This window comes from Corapipo altera, unplaced genomic scaffold (genome assembly GCF_003945725.1).
Source record: "Corapipo altera isolate COAL_440 unplaced genomic scaffold, ASM394572v1 48b, whole genome shotgun sequence".
Classification (NCBI taxonomy): domain Eukaryota; kingdom Metazoa; phylum Chordata; class Aves; order Passeriformes; family Pipridae; genus Corapipo; species Corapipo altera.
In genome coordinates, this window is record NW_020884884.1 from 5730287 (window position 1) to 5747961 (window position 17675).

Here is a 17675-nt window from a genome sequence, read left to right on the forward strand (position 1 = left end):
GTTTCAACAACGGTTCTTTGCCATTCCTTTTAAAACATGGTTAAACTTGACATCAGAAAGTCTAACTCATTCCCATATCCTCAGAGTAGCCTGCCCTATTTAATTGTAGAACTGTGTTTGCAAGGCCAGCACTTCCATTAGCTGTCTTTTCAAATAAATGTGGCATTTAGCCAGTGAGCTGCTGACCAAGAGTCTCTCCCACAACAGAACATTTCACACTGGAGACTGAGAGGTCATTGAATGGCATCTGCTTTCACTGACACAGCACTCAAGTCACTTCATTGTTCCTAATTCTCAAGCAATGTCTTACTGGACGAATGCACAAAAGACTGTAAACATAAGAATTCCTCTGACAGATGCCCCACCACTTAGCAGTTCCAAACTACTTTTCTGAATTCTCCTATATCTGCTCATGTTTTTTCTAATGCTGCCTGTGGCAACCTTCCCAGCAGGCAACCCCTCAAAGATGTATGCTTCCAAATTACAAATAATCACAAGTCTGCGATGTAAATCTGAAACAATTTTTAAAGTCTTGTCTGAAGAGTAAGATTACTACCAGGAAAGCAGATAAAGTCTATATACAGATTTTGTAAGTGCTATTTTTTAATGTCTCAATGAATTATAAAACTTTCTAAAGCAAACCCCCCAGAGGGGGCACACCTACCAAGTATTTTCCAAGTAGTTACTGGTACCTATTCATTCATTCTCATCATTATCAAGTAAACATCTGGGAAAGCCAACCATATATTTAGAAGACATTTTGCCTGTCTATAGCTTGCATTGATTCAGACAGTTTTCTACAAATCTACCTGAAACCTACACCTTCTAGCAAAGCTTGTCTCTTCAGTGACAAATCAGGACAAGTCTTCCTCTAAATAGCATAACTGCCACCATACTTTACATACACTATTTATAAAGCTGACGCACAACTTGAAATAGAAAAACAACAATTAAAGTGTCACAGGTGATGTTACAGTAGAAATAAACACAGCAAGCTAACTGAAAATATTCACTTAAAATGCCAGATTATTTAGTGTTGCTAGTTTTTAAAATGAACATAGAAAGATGCATAATGAAAAATGCAATGCAATCCAATATAATAATCTGTTTGGATTTATCTATAACCCAAACTATGGAATATACTTTTGGACACTGAGCTTTTATAGTCACCTTTAAAGTCAACATACAAGCATGTTCTTGGAGCTATCATTTTCAGCCTTTCAATTACTGCAATACACTCAGTGAATTCCACCCACACTTAGATACTAGTCTGATATGGTAGCAGAATTGAGAACAAATACATATATGGACCTCTTTTGGCATTCCTTCAAGATAAATAATAACAAATCCTTTCATTTCCTATGCATCTCCATTCTTACCATGCAACCTAGAACAAAAATCCTAGCTCAACCCAATAAGAAAATTTCTGTTTAAGTGAATTCAATGTTCTTTTAAACATCAAGATCTTAAGAACTTGCTAAGCCTAGATATCAAGCTTCAGTGGACTGTCTTTTGTTTGCAAGCTTTGATTTTAACCATCTGCAATGCAGCAAACTAGTAGCTTTCTTTCATTTCAATGTAAAAACACAGCTAAAAGTAAAAAAAGAAAATCTATGCTATTTGAAGGAAAAAATATGAAGACTGTCAAATGCTTTCATATCATATCTTTGACAAACAATTTCTTGTTACAGTAATAATAAGCAGGACTTGTATATACACGAAGACATCTTTTTATCATATTCTCTGACACTTGCTTAAGGACATGCTGGAATTTTAACACTTCATGCTTAGATAGAACACTTTGAATCTGTGTTCTGTTTTTTCCTGGAATGATTCAGCAGTACAAACATTTAGCTTACTTCACAAAAAGAATACTCTGTAGTTATGTGATCACTTTAAGGTAAAACTCTAAACATTTTACTCCGGAAGTATTTACTGCATAGCATCATAGGAAGAAGCCATAAGGGTGGTGGAAATCCACAATGAAATCCTGACCCCATCAAAATCAGGAGCAAAACCCTCACTAATTTTAATGGAAACAGAAATACACCTGGACTGACTCTGAACAGCCTGTATAAGACAGAATACAGTCCAACTTTGGTATACATTTTGTTAGACACAACTTCACCTCCAAATAGAAAGCATCAATAAGTCTCAAAGCTTCATCCGCACAGTTTCAGTTATTAGCTGGGATCTCAGGTTGGAGACATGCATAGTAAAAATAACCTACAATGAGACAGCTGCAAGGAGAAAGTTCTTTTGAGGACCACATGCAAACACTTCACAACGCTAGTGGCCTCCAGCCTACGAATTGGATCCATGACCTAATGTGTTTTGTTGTTTTATTTCAAATCAAACACAGAACTTGCATTATATCAGAAAGCCTGAGGAAAGTTTTAATGATTGTATGCAGTGACTCCCCCTCAACCCTGTAATCTCCTGGCCAGAAAGAGAAGCAGAACTTTCAGCAGGCATCAGTCATTGCCAGTGTTAATGTAAGATTACACACAGGTATGCCTACTCTGGAGGCTTTAAAATAAATTAATTCTGTTTCTCACATATCAAATCACATTGGATCTTGGTGATACAGTTCACAGACACTTTCTTAAAAAGAGCAAGTCTCATTTGTATTCTGTTAATCTCTCCTACAACCCTTCAGAAGAAATATTGCTTTAATTTTATACCTTCCTCGATTCTTCAAAAGCCTGTGGTAGCTCATGGAGAGCAGATGAAACCTAATGCCCATTAGTGGCAAACTCCCATAGGGTAAGTTTTCCCTCAGTCTTTCTCACATAAGACTCTTGCACTGCAGTGTGATTGTCCAATTACTATGAGATCTCTCCTCTTATTGCAAACAGAACAAACAAGTTTATTAACAGCCATTACTCATTTTCTACAGTATTTGTGAGCCAGCAGAGTGCTGTTTGCTAAATGTGAACAGCAGTAATAGTTTGTATCAATGCAGAGCTCTATGTAAACTACGGTGAAGAATGGGGGTCACAGGTGATTAGCAGTAGATGGGCTTAGTTTCATTGTTAAAAAAGCCCAGCAATTTTAAATTACAGTAACAATGCAGTCACTACACAAAAGAAATTCCAACTATTATGTAATTTAGATCCAAGTAGAATTAGGGTGCTTCATTATTTTGCCTCTTTTTACACTCCAAAGAAACAAATAGATTTTTTTCTCTTCTGAAGAGATTTAAGGAACCTTTTAAAGCTTTAATATAAACAGAAAATTGAGCTGTACAGTGGATAACTGTAGCCTGCAACTGTAGCATTTAGCTGATTTCAAAAAAGCAGTTTAATCTTTTGTCTTCATCAGTGAGAGAACAACTACTGGTCCAGAACTACAGTCTTTCACATATTCAGGTAAGATGTTAGCTAAAAATCTGTCACAGATCAATACCCAGCTTTAAGCATCACAACAGTTAACAAAAAATACAGTAAATCAGGGAGAGTGTTATTTTTCAACTTTAGAAACAAGTTATTCTACTACTAAAAATGTGCAGTAATTCTGCAATTAAATGTCCAACATTGGGGCAAGAAGGTGAGGTATTCTGATATTGGCAAGCAGGTGTAACATTTAAAGGCTACATGTAACTCCACAGCCTTTCTAAGGAAGGCTCTCCTCTTCAAAAGCCCAACCTGACTTGAGCTGCCACTCCACACAGTAGCTGTGTGTTTAACACCAAATCATACTGCTGAGGGGTACCAAGGGGTTGTAGGTGGAAAGGACACACAGGGAGATCTGCCTCACATTCAACCCTAGTTCCTACATACCAACAGACGGAAAAAGAGCCCTTCCTTTTCCAAGACTCACACCCAGAATCCTCAAAGAGCACATAAAAATCTTCTCAAGAATGAAAACTAATATTCATTAAGCATTTTAAAGCACATAAGCCACCACTCTATACTTACATAAGCTTTCCATGATGAAACTGTTCTTATGCATGTTATTTCTACTACCGATATGGGATCCGGTTCAGTCTACTTATGCAGACAGGACACAAACCAGATCTTATGATTTCACAGTGTTAAAGTCTGCAAACATAGGCTTCTGCGCACTTTGGCAATATTGATTTATTCTATTCTTAATTTTCAATACAATTTTCCCTTACTTCATAAGCACTAGGCCATTTCAACACTATTTAGTCCAAATATCCTTTTAAATCTTTTTTCATATTTAAGATATCATGTCTAAAAACATAGAATGGAGAAAAGATGCCTTTTAATTGTGAAATAGAAATCTGCAGCATTAACATTTTTTTAAGATTAAAACCAGCTTTTAAAAAAAGCTAGATAATTAAAAGACATTTTTATTTTAAGCTGCTGTAGACAGTTCTACAACACACTTCTTTGAAGATATCAAATGGTGGAAATATACCAGAAGAGGCACCTAAACTCCAGAGGAAAGGGAAACATGGATGAGCATGTCCTTCCTTTTCTTGTTGCTCAGTTGCAGCTGCTGCATATTCCCCATCACAGGTACAGAGTGCTTTCCAAAACATAGCTGTCTAGAACAATAGGACAAATACAAATCATCTGAAAATACCTGATTCTCTTGAAGCTGGCTGCTAGGCCATTTACAGTACTGAAAATGAGATTCTCTGTTCACAGTACAGGTAGGCTTGGTCCAGCATCCCTGGCTCGAAGCCACAGACAGCATCCTCTCCCCAGGAACAGAACCCCAGAGAAGTCTTCCTACAGTTTTGAAAAGCAGCTGTTGCTGCTTCTGCTGCAACCCTTTCACACCAAGTTGGGCAGCAGGTCTGAGCCACAGATATGGATATGCTATTTAAATTTTTTACTAGGCTTCGGGTGATTCACACTGAATCCCCTCTTCAAACTGCCATGGAGATGTGGAGCTTCTTTTGACTGCCTGCCTCTCCTTCCCCCATGTAAATTTTTCAAGGACTGGTAACTTCACTGACTCCTGAAGATACCTGCCATGTAAAGGAGTTTGACCTATCATTTAGCATCCTTCCTTTTTGCCCTGCAATTACCTCCAAATGAAAGCACAATAACAGCAATTTGCTTTTATTACTAACATATAATCAGAGAACTAAACCCACAGGAAGGAGAAATTTAGGGAGAAAATCTGCTACCTCCAATTTCAGACCATCCATCACACTATCCAGAAACACCACAACAAAAGAGAACGACAACACCCAAATAGAAAGAAAGACCCTTTCCCTGTTTGTCACAGTGCAAGCCCCTAAATGTGTAAAGGCACATTATTCTGAGCCCAGAGGCAGGGATGTCATCCTGGCTGCACATATCTGCAGCACAGCTGTAGTTGTTATTGTTATAAGCAATTATGTTTGCGTTAACTTGTGCCAGACATTGGCTGTTTGGGAATTTAAGGGGGCAAGCTTCCCAAATCAAGCATTGACAGGAACACCGTTTCTGATCTTATTTAAATGCAGGGGTGAAAAAGCGCTCAAGTGATTACCTTTCCTCTACAGGTCAGGAAATCCATTTTCCTTGCTTAAAAATCTATTCCAGTCCTCACCATAAGCCAAGAATAGGCAATTAAATAAATGTTATCAAGAGTTTAAGTCAGCAATAAAAGATGGGAAGTTTTTGCATGCTGTTCATCATTCCAAAATTACTGCACGTGGTCACAGTGATCTCTTGTGCTCACACTCACACATAACATCAGTATCAGACTTGTCTTTTCCCAAAAAGAATCTGAAACTAGGGGAAAAACCCCTGGTACAGTCTTTTTTGATAGACATACACAAGCAACCATTCCCAGAGGAAGGAAGGTTTCAGGAACAACAGGAAGGAAGGTTTCAGGAACAACAGTAAATGTAGACAAAAAGTATCAGGATACAGAAGAAACAGATGCAGATGAATTTACATTATCACTTGTAGATTCATTTTCTACGGATTGGTTATAGCGAAGAATGTGATTAGCCCACAGCAAAACTCTAATCCATAACTTGGAAAAATTCACTGAGACCTTGCACATTTTTTTCATCTAAAGCAAATGCTTCAGCAATAATGAGGCAGGTACACAAGACTGAATTGCAGACAACCTCTTGCAAATCACAACCCACATGACATTTTTGGATGCCACCAAAAGGTCTATGGGATAAACTTAACATGTGTTCATACAGAAGTGTGAATGTGTGTCTGTACATGCAAAATACAGCTCTCCTAGTCCACCTGTTAGCATGCAAGCAAATGGGGGGTTGACATGTTAGACTCTTCTCTGGTCAAGTATCAGGGTGTTAAATACAAGGTAGAATCTAGAATTTATAGCATAGTACTTGAAAATGGACAGATGTTTCCCATTGCACGTTTCATTTTTCTCTGGTAGCATTTCTTCAACTCCATTTTCTTTATCCTAGATGAAATTCTGTTTACGGTGAAATTTACTTTCCAAAACACTACTCCTTAATGCCTTCCTGAAAAGCCTCCGTCCTGCCTGAGACTAACCTATATTAAACATGCATCAAGTTTTAGCACAATTTGTCCAAAAGACACTTGGCTCCAAATTATTTTGGGATAAGATACTTGGGAATGAACAAATTTTAAGGTGGAAAGACAAAGAGGTCATAGAATGGTTTGGGTTGAAAAGGACCTTTAAAGATCATCTATCCCAACTCCTCAGCCATGGGCAGGGGCACCTTCCACTTGAACAGGTTGGTCAGGGTTCCATCCAACCTGTCCTTGAACACTTCCAGGGATGGGTCATCCACAGCTTCTCTGGGCAACCTGTTCCAGTGCCTCACCAGTTTACCCCTGAGTAAAGAATTACTTCCTCTGAACCTCTCATCTTTCACTTTAAAGCCATTCCCCCTTGTTATTCATGTAAAATAACTTTCCCTCTTTCTTGTAAGCCCCATTTTAAGCTATGAGATCTCCCTAGAGCCTTCTCTTCTCCAGCTTGAACAACCCCAACTCTCTCAGGAAAGGCGCTTCAGCCCTCCGAGCATCATCAAGAAGTGTTGTGCTTCTGCACATTTCAAATCAGTCTATGACCAGAGATAATTGGTTTCTTATGCCATGCTGTTCCCATGGCATGTCAAAACATATCCAATCAGTGTGTCCAACATCTTTGCAGAAGAGCACTTGTCACATTCAGTAACATAGCATAGAAACATAAAAATAGAAGCACAATTTTTTTTTCCACAAACGGCAGCAGGCCTGTTGTCCTAATTTACAAACTGACAAGTTTCTTTGTGGAATAAATTGCCAAAGTCATTTACCAAAAAGTCAAAACTGATATAAGATTTAGTTATGTATTATCTATTATTTCTGTAGTTTCCACACCACTACTCTTCCACTAAGATATTTTTTCATATTTTAGTAATTTGCAAGTTTCCGTAACTTTTTCCAGTTGCACTACACAATTCACACACACCCCCTGAAAAGTTGTATGGCAGACATCAGCCTTGGCTAGTTCTTTAAAAGCACTTGCAAGTTTCCAGCAACATTGGTTCTCTCTCAGAATTCATTTCCTTGCTTTTAACCTTGGTGACAAAAACTAGATTTTAATGACTTTTTTATGACTTAAGGTAAAGCAGACCCTAAAAACTAAGTTCATGTGCCACTGAACTGCTATCCTCTCTGGAAATCAGGAGCTCAGAGGTTCCATTTCGCAGATGTGATAAAGGTTTTGAATAGCAATATCTTTATCATGCATTTATTAGCTATGCAGCTGCATATTTAGCAAGTTAATGATACCCTGGTAAAATGAAACCACAGTAACACATTCAACACCTGTATTTGTCTCGAGATAGCAAACAAGATTGATAATTTTTTTACTTGAGAGACTGTCTTGATTAAATATGGCTTCGGGAGAACCTAGTATAAGGTTGATAACTTTTTCAATTAAAGTCTTTAATTTTTAAGTCTGAATGGACAAAATTTAGTTTATTGTTTAGTACCATAAACGGAGAGACAGAATACTTGATTTTGTTCTTTGATTCCTGCTTTCCTTTTCAGCTCTAGAGAAACTTCAGATACACTGTGGTATTTTTCTTACCTTCCTGACTGGAAGCTCTTCCACCTGCTGTATCACAGTGAATTATGTCAGCATGTACTGATTATAAGTGACATTGGTCTGGATGGGTCGGATCAAAAGCTTTGTTATGCTCAAAGGTGGTGGTGGAAGACTTCTAAGTAGCATATTTGCATTCCTTACATTGTGACATTCATGTTGCCTTTCTCTTCAGGCTACCTTCTCTCCTTCAAGATCTGCACTGCTGAAAGCTTTGAGACATAAAAACAACAATAACTGGGTCTTCAAAAGCCTAGCCAGCATAAAATCCTGTTTCTAACAATATTCTCAAGTGGACACCAGCAAGAAGGGTAAGAGTGAGCCAAGCATACACAACTGCTTTTTTCTGAGCAGTGTCCCTGATGCCAGCCAGGTAACAGTGGTGTACTCCATATCAACTGGATCATTTCTGGACACTCCATTTCCCAATTTGGCCCTTAGAAGCCTTTAATAAGCTTTACCAGACTACCGTTTTATGAAAACAAAGTCTAGTACACATCTCACTCTACCCGCTTAAAACTAGGCACTGCATTATTAACATTTAAATTTGACCCACTCTAATAAAGTTGCTATGAACATTCACATTAAAGTTCTTGTATTCACAAGCTACAACAGCCTATTTAGCATCTTAAGGAAACACTGTCACTTTTCTGAAGGCTTTGCAACATGAGCCATTTACTTTCCCCATTTTTGCTGGCTTTTATGCTACACCCCCAATTTCCCAACTTCCTGTCCTGTTCGGTCATACAGTTCAGAAACAAAGGTTATTATTTCTACTTCTAACACAACATTCCTATAGAACATGCCAATATACCACATAAGACTGCAAAGCCTCTGGGTAGTGTGATTGAAGAGTTTAACTGTAAAGGCATAAGGGCATCATAATTCAGGGCATTCACAAAACTTCTTAGATAATTGAGAATGACCCATAACACTAGCAGCTACAGAAAGCTCTACTATCTACAGGACTTTGAGAGCAAGAAATCAAATCAGGTATATTAACTGACTTTTTTCAACACTCAAAGCAAACAAACAAGTTCAATTGATGAGGTAACTTATTATTTCTGACAGTGAATGTTTGATATGAATTAAATAATTAGGCAAAAGGTAAATACCAGCACTTGACATTTTTTGCTTCTATAAAGAAATAATTAAATTTTCCACTTAGATATTAGTTTCAATTTTCTTACAAACATTATGAATATTTTTTTAAGGGGCATCCAATGTTTTTACTGTGATACACCACACATATTTGCAGGTGTCGAGTACCTTTGCATGCCCTGTTACAACTACCTGGCACAGCAGTGTTTTGGAGTTCATTTTCATTTGGCACCTCCAGAGCAATATACAGATTCCCTGGAATAAGAACTAGAAACAGAGGAAAAACTGCTACTGTTTGCAAATTTGCTTGCAAGGGCCAGGAGGCCAAGAGATGCTGCTCTCAGGAGAGTGCCTGGTAAAAATGACAAATTTCTATATTAACTCTGTAAGTCTTAAGTTCAAACTCTGAAAGAGCATTGAAACCAAGGCAGTTGTTAGTAGCTCAAATAATTTTTAACAGTTCACCTGTGTTCTGCACTCTATGCCTGCTGCATTTCTTTGAATACTACAGATCTACAGTTGCTAACTATTATAAACTATAAAGCTTTCTTGTTACAGCTAGCTTCAAGCTGAAAACAAAATTAAAATCTCATCCAATAAAACTGATAACAGCAGGCCCACTGTTTTTATGACTAAAATGAAAAGCTTTATTCATATTGCAAAGCAGTCAGAGACAAGACAGGGTAAGCACCATTCTGAGAGGCTCTGCATTAACATAACACGAGGAGTCTCTGCACTAAAAAGCTGACAAGTCTAAATCATTTCAGGAATGTTTTCAGACGTCTGGGGCACAGAATTCCACAGACTGAAGGAATATTCGATAGTGCAGAGAAAAACAAGAGAGGAGAGAAGTCAAGTGAATCCACTGCTACACAGAAGCTAAATATTAAGCAGAATCCCCCTGGGAGATGGTTTTCAGTAAAAAGACTTCAGTGAACATTGATTTAAAGCAACCATATGATTCAAAGCTCACAGGTTTATGGTGAAACATTGTTCTGAAACTTCCTTAACAACAAAAGAGATTCAGAAATTCATCCCACTTTATAAATAAGTATCATTTTCATAGTACTTCTAGTCCGTTGAAGGCTTTCTCTACCATATGACTCTGCATATTGAAGTGTAATAACTACACCTTTCCTCGTGATCAATCAAGCATTTATTTTCCTTCTCTGGAAGGAAAAAAATTATGAGGATGAAAATGCTGAAAGAGATGCTTGGCCTTATCTGTCCATGGAGGGAAAAAAGTAACCATCGAATTGAAGTTCATTTTAAAAGTGCTAAAGAAGAATCACGGGTGTAAGAGAAAGAGCACAAGCACATGAAAGCAAACATACGTGTGTGTTCACATTCACATACATGTTCTTATACACTGACTGCCATATATCAGTAATAAACTGTCTGAAAAGCAATAAGGACTAACCTCCACATTTTAGTGAAACTGTGCATCAGGCTCACACAGCGAGGCAGAGCTGGAGGTTTGAGTCCATCCATTTGAAGGAGGAGGGCAGGAACACCATACAGAACCAGGTATTTCACATAAAAAAACAGTACTTGAGCTAGAGCCAGGCCACCTAAAAGAAAAAAAAAAATAAACATACCTTAAACAAGGTCTGAAATATTTTTAAAACCTGTTAATACTGACTACTTCCAAACAGCAATTATTCAAAGAACTAAGACAAGCATCATCGGTTGATGGGATAGACACCAGCTACTTTTGCAACAGCCACAGGACGAAAGCACATACCCTTATGACATTAGGCACACACACAAAATAATACCATCATTCCAATATGAAGGCACAAGTATGTACCTGTAGTTCCACCTGCAAAAATCTCTGGACTGTGGGTGTTGCTATGAAAAAAATAAATACTGACTTATGTTGAGTTAAAATCAGAACATACTGATATAAGCAATGAACATGTACCACAGGGAAAATGAAATTTATCTTTGTTAAAAAACAAACAAAAAACCCACAAAAAAACCCCAAACAAACAAAAAAAACCCACCACCAAACAACCACTCTACACTTTTTTCTGCAGAACAGATATAAACAATGTTTACCATTGTAGCTTATCCTGACAGCCCCACAAACATCCCACATCCCATCAGATTAAGTTCCCAGAAAATACCCTCTACAAGATCCCTTCTGCTGCAGCCAAGGCATAGAAGACTGGAACTCCACTTGGGATAATGCTTAAAGCATATTTCAATTTTTAAACCCACAGGACAAAGGTCTCCTTAAGGTGCTCTAGCTACCTGATTTCCAAAGGAGAAATTTTGGCAGTGTGTTTGCTCACGATTTAACCTCAGGGTATGGCACAAAATGTAGCATCTTGCACAGGTGTGAGGTGAAAATCATACATATTCTCAGAGTTATTATTCATGCAAGTAACAACCTTTGAATGTATTACAAAGGAAGATGATTCATATTAATATTCTAAATGTTTTCTGCTGAACAAAATGGCATTGACCAATAATCACAAGTAGAAAGCCAGTAAAAAGCAGGGGCTGACACATTTACAGAAACTGGTGATTCATTCCTAAAAGACCCAACTTTGGCGAACTTTTCCTTCTAACTGACAATTTACAAAAGGAAAATCTCACCACGAAGGGAAACTAAAATTATTATTCTTCAGTAGAGAAAAAAAATTATGTAATGCAATTTTTACATTTACTTTCATTCTAGTGTTCTGCTTTACCTCAGTCATATTAACTAATTTGACTGAAGCACTTTAGATATTTAGCCTAATTTTAAATCCTTCCAGCAGGCTTTCCTTGGAGATAAAGTTTTCAATCTGACTGCAGCAGTACAAGTCCATGAACGTTTAAATAATCTTCCTTTTCTGGGTGCAAAACATCCCTTTTGCATTCTGCTGACTAATGAGTATACTATGGATGACAACCAAAAGTTAAAAATTAAAAATTCCTCTACTGTATAGCAGCCTAGAGTGAAAATGCAAAACTCCTCCTGGCCTACACATAGCCAGTATTTTGCTACTACAATCCAACATTTTTAGTTTTAATATTATGATCCATGCACATTATAGGAAACAGTTGTGACATACAAGATAAAAACTGATGTTAGAACAAAATACCAAGACACGAAGCTTATGTTTTTTTACTTCAGGGGAGCAGCCATCTAGTTTTCAATAACATTTTCCCCCAGAGGGAAACAAATAATCAGAAGCACAATTTGGATACTAGCCAATTAGCTCCACATTAGATTACTGCTAAATCATCTATACCATCAACTTTCTGCTTTAATTCCTATCTCATTCAGAGTCTCATTTCTTTTCTGGCAAATTTCACTGGAGAGTTGAACGCCGACACCCACACAAACCAATTATGAAGAGCACAGCTGCCTGTGCAGTAGTAAAACTCAAAATCCTTTGGTTGTGCTTGATGGAAAGATATTTAGAAACAGAATTCCACTCTCTTGAGACTTGAAAATCAATACATTTGATTTTAAATACAAAGATGAAAGATTCTGAGTTCTCAGATACAAAGATATGCAAGTTTTAGGAAAAAAAGGCATTTTCACCCATCTCCAATAACACCCATGTAAGTTGTCATTACTGTAACGGACAGACAGCTCAGTAGCAGTGGTATCTTAAACACAGACATCACATAACCAATCACGACCTGGCACACACGAGCTGTTCCGCGAGTGGCGATTCTAAGAGTCACAATAACAGCAACACAAAGGTCCCTGTCAAAATACAGAGACTAAGTTCTCATTGGTTTTGAACTCATCCCAGAAGTAGGAGAGTTCAGGACACACATGGAAAGCTAAGGGCAAGATTCACAGCCACACATAACAGCTGGGCTGCACTGGTAACAGGCACAGCCTTTAAATCTTCTTGCATACCCGAGACATCCTAGCTGCTTTGCATTTGCTCCATTCTAGCATAAGGCAGCCAGAATACACTGCTTCACCTGGTTTAAAAACATGAAATCAAAGCCAAATTTAAGATCAATGCCAAATTTCTCAAATTCATTAACACTATCATGTAATTTGTTCTCTAGCATTTGATAGAAAGCTTAAGAACTCGTCCTCACACATGACCATTATCTTAAATTGGAAACAAGCTATATTAAGTGTATATTAAAACACATCTAAGGGAAAAAGTATTGCCAGAATTATCTTTTCCCCAAAATAAATTAGTTCAAAGGATTCAGAGACAAGGTTAATTATTTTTTTTAAAATAGAAATGTGTTAAGGGATAAAATAGTTAAAAGTACCAATCTTGACCCCATATACTTCAACAGTCAAGCTGTTTGAAGTCCCAGATTAAAGTAAATTACTTTCATAGAAGTTGGTATTTTCAATTTATCATCTTGTAATCCTCAAAATATTCTAGATTTTCCTATGCTTTAAAAATATATTTATAGACCTTCAAATATTTTCCTTAACCTTAAATTTATTGCAAAACTGTATTTCCTAAGTTTCATAGAGCTTAGTTTCAAGGATAATTAGAATTTAGAATATTCACAATTTTCAATTTGTTTTAGTCTACATATTCTCAGAACTCTGTCTAGTATTTTTTTGACAGAAGTTAACAAGTAGCAAGCAACAAAACACTTGGATCCAGGTATTACAAACCATACTCGGCATTTTTCTGTCCATAAAGTATCACCATCACCAAAACTCATGGTCAACTGTAACTTAGAAGGCAATTTTATTATGAGCACATCACAACTTTACTGTTTTTGCAGCTACATTGACCCTATGACATTACTGACGGCAGATGCTTATTTCTGTCAAGTATTAGGACAGGTTCCACTAGAAAACAGAGATAAATATGCAGTCACATTTCAAAAGAGTTACTGACACGTGGCAGAAGTCTAATAGGAAGCAGAGATTTATAACAGCTCAGAATTTGGGGCTGCATCAAGTTCAAAATATCCCAGCCTTCCAGTAGCACACAAGAAGCAAGAAACATCCTGATGCGTATGGAGCAGTGGCAGGAAAGTAAATACCACAGTGTTTGTCCTGGAGGCTAAGTGCTTATTTTTAGACAAAGCTAAATGGACATAAAGATCCCAGAATGAAATTACTTACACAAGACTAAACAGAGCTGTCAAGGGACTCTCAGTCAAGGCATAGACAGTTCTTCCAGGTTAAAGAAAACCAGAAAGTTTTTCAAGCACACACATGCCTTAAAGGCACCTACCTTGAATATTCCCAAGGTCTTTGAGAAACCTGGTCTAGTGGAAGGTGTGTTTCTTCACAGTGGCTAGTATGGGGTTGTGTTTTGGACTTGTGCTGAACATAGAGCTGATGAAAACACACGGATGTTTTCATTACTGCTGAGCAGGGCTTAGTGAGTCAAGGCCTTTTCTGCTCCTCACCCTACCAGCAAGAAGGCTGGAGGGCTACAGGGATTTGTGGAGCGGAGCGGACACAGCCATGACAGATGACACAAACTGACCAAAGGGATATGCTATACCATATGCTCATGTTCAGCATATATAGCTGAGGGAAGAAGAAAGAGGGGATGTTCCTGGTGGTGGCATTTGTCTTCCAAAGTAACCATTGTGCATGATGGAGCCCTGCTTTCCTGAAGATGGCTGAACACCTGTCTGCCCATGGAAGCAGTGAATTAGTTCCTTGTTTTGCTTTGCTTGCACATGCAGCTTTTGCTTTATCTATTAAACTGTCTTTACCTCAGCCTTTAAGTTTCCTCAGTTTTATCCTTCCAGTTGTCTTCCCACCCCACTGCAAAAGGAGTGAGCAGCTGCGTGGTGCTCAGTTTCTATCTGGAGTTAAGTCACAACAACGAATAAAAAAAGTAGTCATAGAAGTAGGTTAATTAACAATACTATCTGGAAGTTTATCCTGCAGAAAAGATTAGAAAAAAATTTACTTTCCCAGACACACACTTCTTTATCTAAAACAACGAACTACTTAATATTTTAGAAAATAAAATCTAAGACTTCTGATTCATGTTCATATTTCCAGTTTTCAAAACAGACATCAAGATGCCAAATATTTTATCAGTTTCTCCCTATAATCTTACAGGATGAAAGAAGTCTCAGATCACTCTTAGTATTTCATAATGCACAGACACCCTAATTTCAATAGCAAAACACTGCATGCTTCTTAAAATGAACTCAGAAATCCATTTGCTATCTACGGGTTTATCAGAAAAAACTGCACACACATGAAAACCAGCACCTTACATCCAACCTACACAGACTACTCAGCTAGGTCTCACTTTCAAGGAGGAATTCATGTAACATGTTTTCTTCTAACAAATTAAATATATAATCAGCACTTACAGATTAAACCATGTGGATCCATCTTTGAATAGATCACATTCTAGACTGACTTACATGCCACTCATATTAAAATACCCTTTTGAGGTATTAGAGCCTAGTTAATAGTTAAAACAATGATAGTTAATTAACCCTAACTGGTGCATACTTCACTAGAAAAAAAAAACCAGCACATGGTTAAGACCAACACATTAAACCCACAGAGCATTCAAAACATTCTGTCATACATGTGTACATCTCAGATGTATGTCTATACATCACACACCTGACAAAGCACCTATAGATTCCTAGTCAAATATATTTTCACATCTACAGCTATTAATATCATAGATAAATCAAGTGCAACAATTGTATTAAACAATACATTCTCATGCAGAATTCTGACTTTCATCATTCCCTATACCTTGCAAGACTTACATGAAGCTCTGCTCAGATGAGCAGAGATGAGTAGATGGTGCTGAATCACCAGCACAGGATAAATGTGAAACCTCATAAGGGAAATATAGGCAGTGCTTTTTCAACATCTGCCTTATCAGAATTGAACTTCACGAAGAAATGAACTAGCAACATACAACATTTGTTTCAGTTTCTATATAATACAATGTATCCCAGCAGAGTGAATTTTACCATTAATACAAAATCACTTGTTTCAATTTAAGTTCTTTCAACTAATGCTACTGAACTCCCCATTATATGTCAGTAAATTTGTCATTCAGACACAGAAGCCTGAAGAACATACATTGAAAAGGATCACCAATCTACCTATCCTTTACTCTTTTTCCTGGCTTTATTACATACCATATCCGAACATTTCTCAGTAGAACAGAACCACCTCTAATCTGGCCTAGTGTAGCTATTCCTCCAGTATGCTGCAGTTCACCAGGATACTGGACTATTGGAATTCATAGTGGCTTTTCTTCTTGGTGCCTGCAAATCTTCATTTTACAGTGTAAAATGTAAAGGCAGCAAATTAATCCAAATTAACTTTAAAAACTGAGAAGAATGATCTGTCATGGTTTCCATTAACATGGAGTACAGGTCTTCCTACTATGTCATTTTTAATTCTGAAAGCACTCCATTCTTTCAGACAATCTGACTGATGCTACCAGAATGAGATGCAGCACTGGCATAAAACCATGGAATTGCTACAAACATTGCATTTGATGCTCAACATTAAAAAAGCACAAATGCCCTAATATTGCTCAATATGTCAATAGTTAACTATCCACAGACAAATATTTGTGAACATAGACACAATGATTTGTGAATTCTGGAAAACACTCACATTCTCCAAACAATGGCTTCCTGGGACCAGTAAATAACAGTTCTGTGCTTGCACAGCTGACATTTTAAAATTAATTCTGTGTTCAGACATTAACATCCCCTCCACCAACTGAAGGGACACAGAGATATGGCAAACAGGCACACATTTGGATACAGTCACTTTGTATTCCTTATTCTGTTCCAAGTGTAGGAGCTCATATTTGGCTACTGGAAAGCTACACTCCTTGGTATGACCTGTTTTTTTATATAATTCCTAGCACAGAAGATCAGCATTGCTGAGAAGGATTTGAAGCCAAGGTTTGCTGCAAGGACAGGGCTGTCAGGAATAGCAGGTCTTAGAAATGAGGCACTCTGAGGAGAGCACCAAAGCCCAGGCCATGAGCAACCCTTAGTACTATGCTGTCAGGTGCTTATCATGTCTGGTGGGGGTCTTGGAGAGCAGTAATATCTTCTGCTGGGAAAGAGAGGTACAGCACTGGAGCCCACTGCATTGAAGAAATGCACAGGCCAATACAGGAGTCACTGAAGAAACAAGTGCAAGATTTCACATGGATTTTGTTTTCTCTATCTCATACTATCTGCAGGATAGGGTTGAATGCCTTCCCCAATATCCAGACAAGATTCCCACTGCCCTATACAGAGAAGATTAAAGAGCTATGGATGATGACTGAAAATCATTCATATCTCAAGCTACCCAAAAGACTTAGCACTGGGAAATCTAAAAGCTCCTCTCCTCAAAGCTAGCTCTCATCACCTCCTCTTCCTCCACACCAAAGACTGACATTGTTATTCTTGCTACCAAACACAGGTCACTGAGGAAGCAAAACAAAACTGCATACTCAGTTTGAAATGATACTGTTTTCAGACCCACGTAATGCAGCTTTTTGTTAATGCACATGGCATTAGATCTTCAGTACTATGGCCACAGCCTCCTGCAATATAAACATGCAAGTTTAAAGAAGTATGTGCAGAATGCCAAAGGAAACAAATTAAACATG

General features: G+C 37.7%; 1 protein-coding gene across 2 annotated transcripts in view; it reads right to left on the reverse strand.

Moving 5' to 3' along the window:
• HHAT (hedgehog acyltransferase) overlaps window positions 1-17675 on the reverse strand; it is a 144112-nt gene that overhangs the window by 113752 nt on the left and 12685 nt on the right. For both annotated transcript variants that reach the window (XM_027641686.1, XM_027641685.1), the window contains exon 8: window positions 10535-10685. In XM_027641686.1, coding sequence (XP_027497487.1) covers window positions 10535-10685 — 151 coding nt within the window. The remainder of the gene's footprint in view (window positions 1-10534; window positions 10686-17675) is intronic.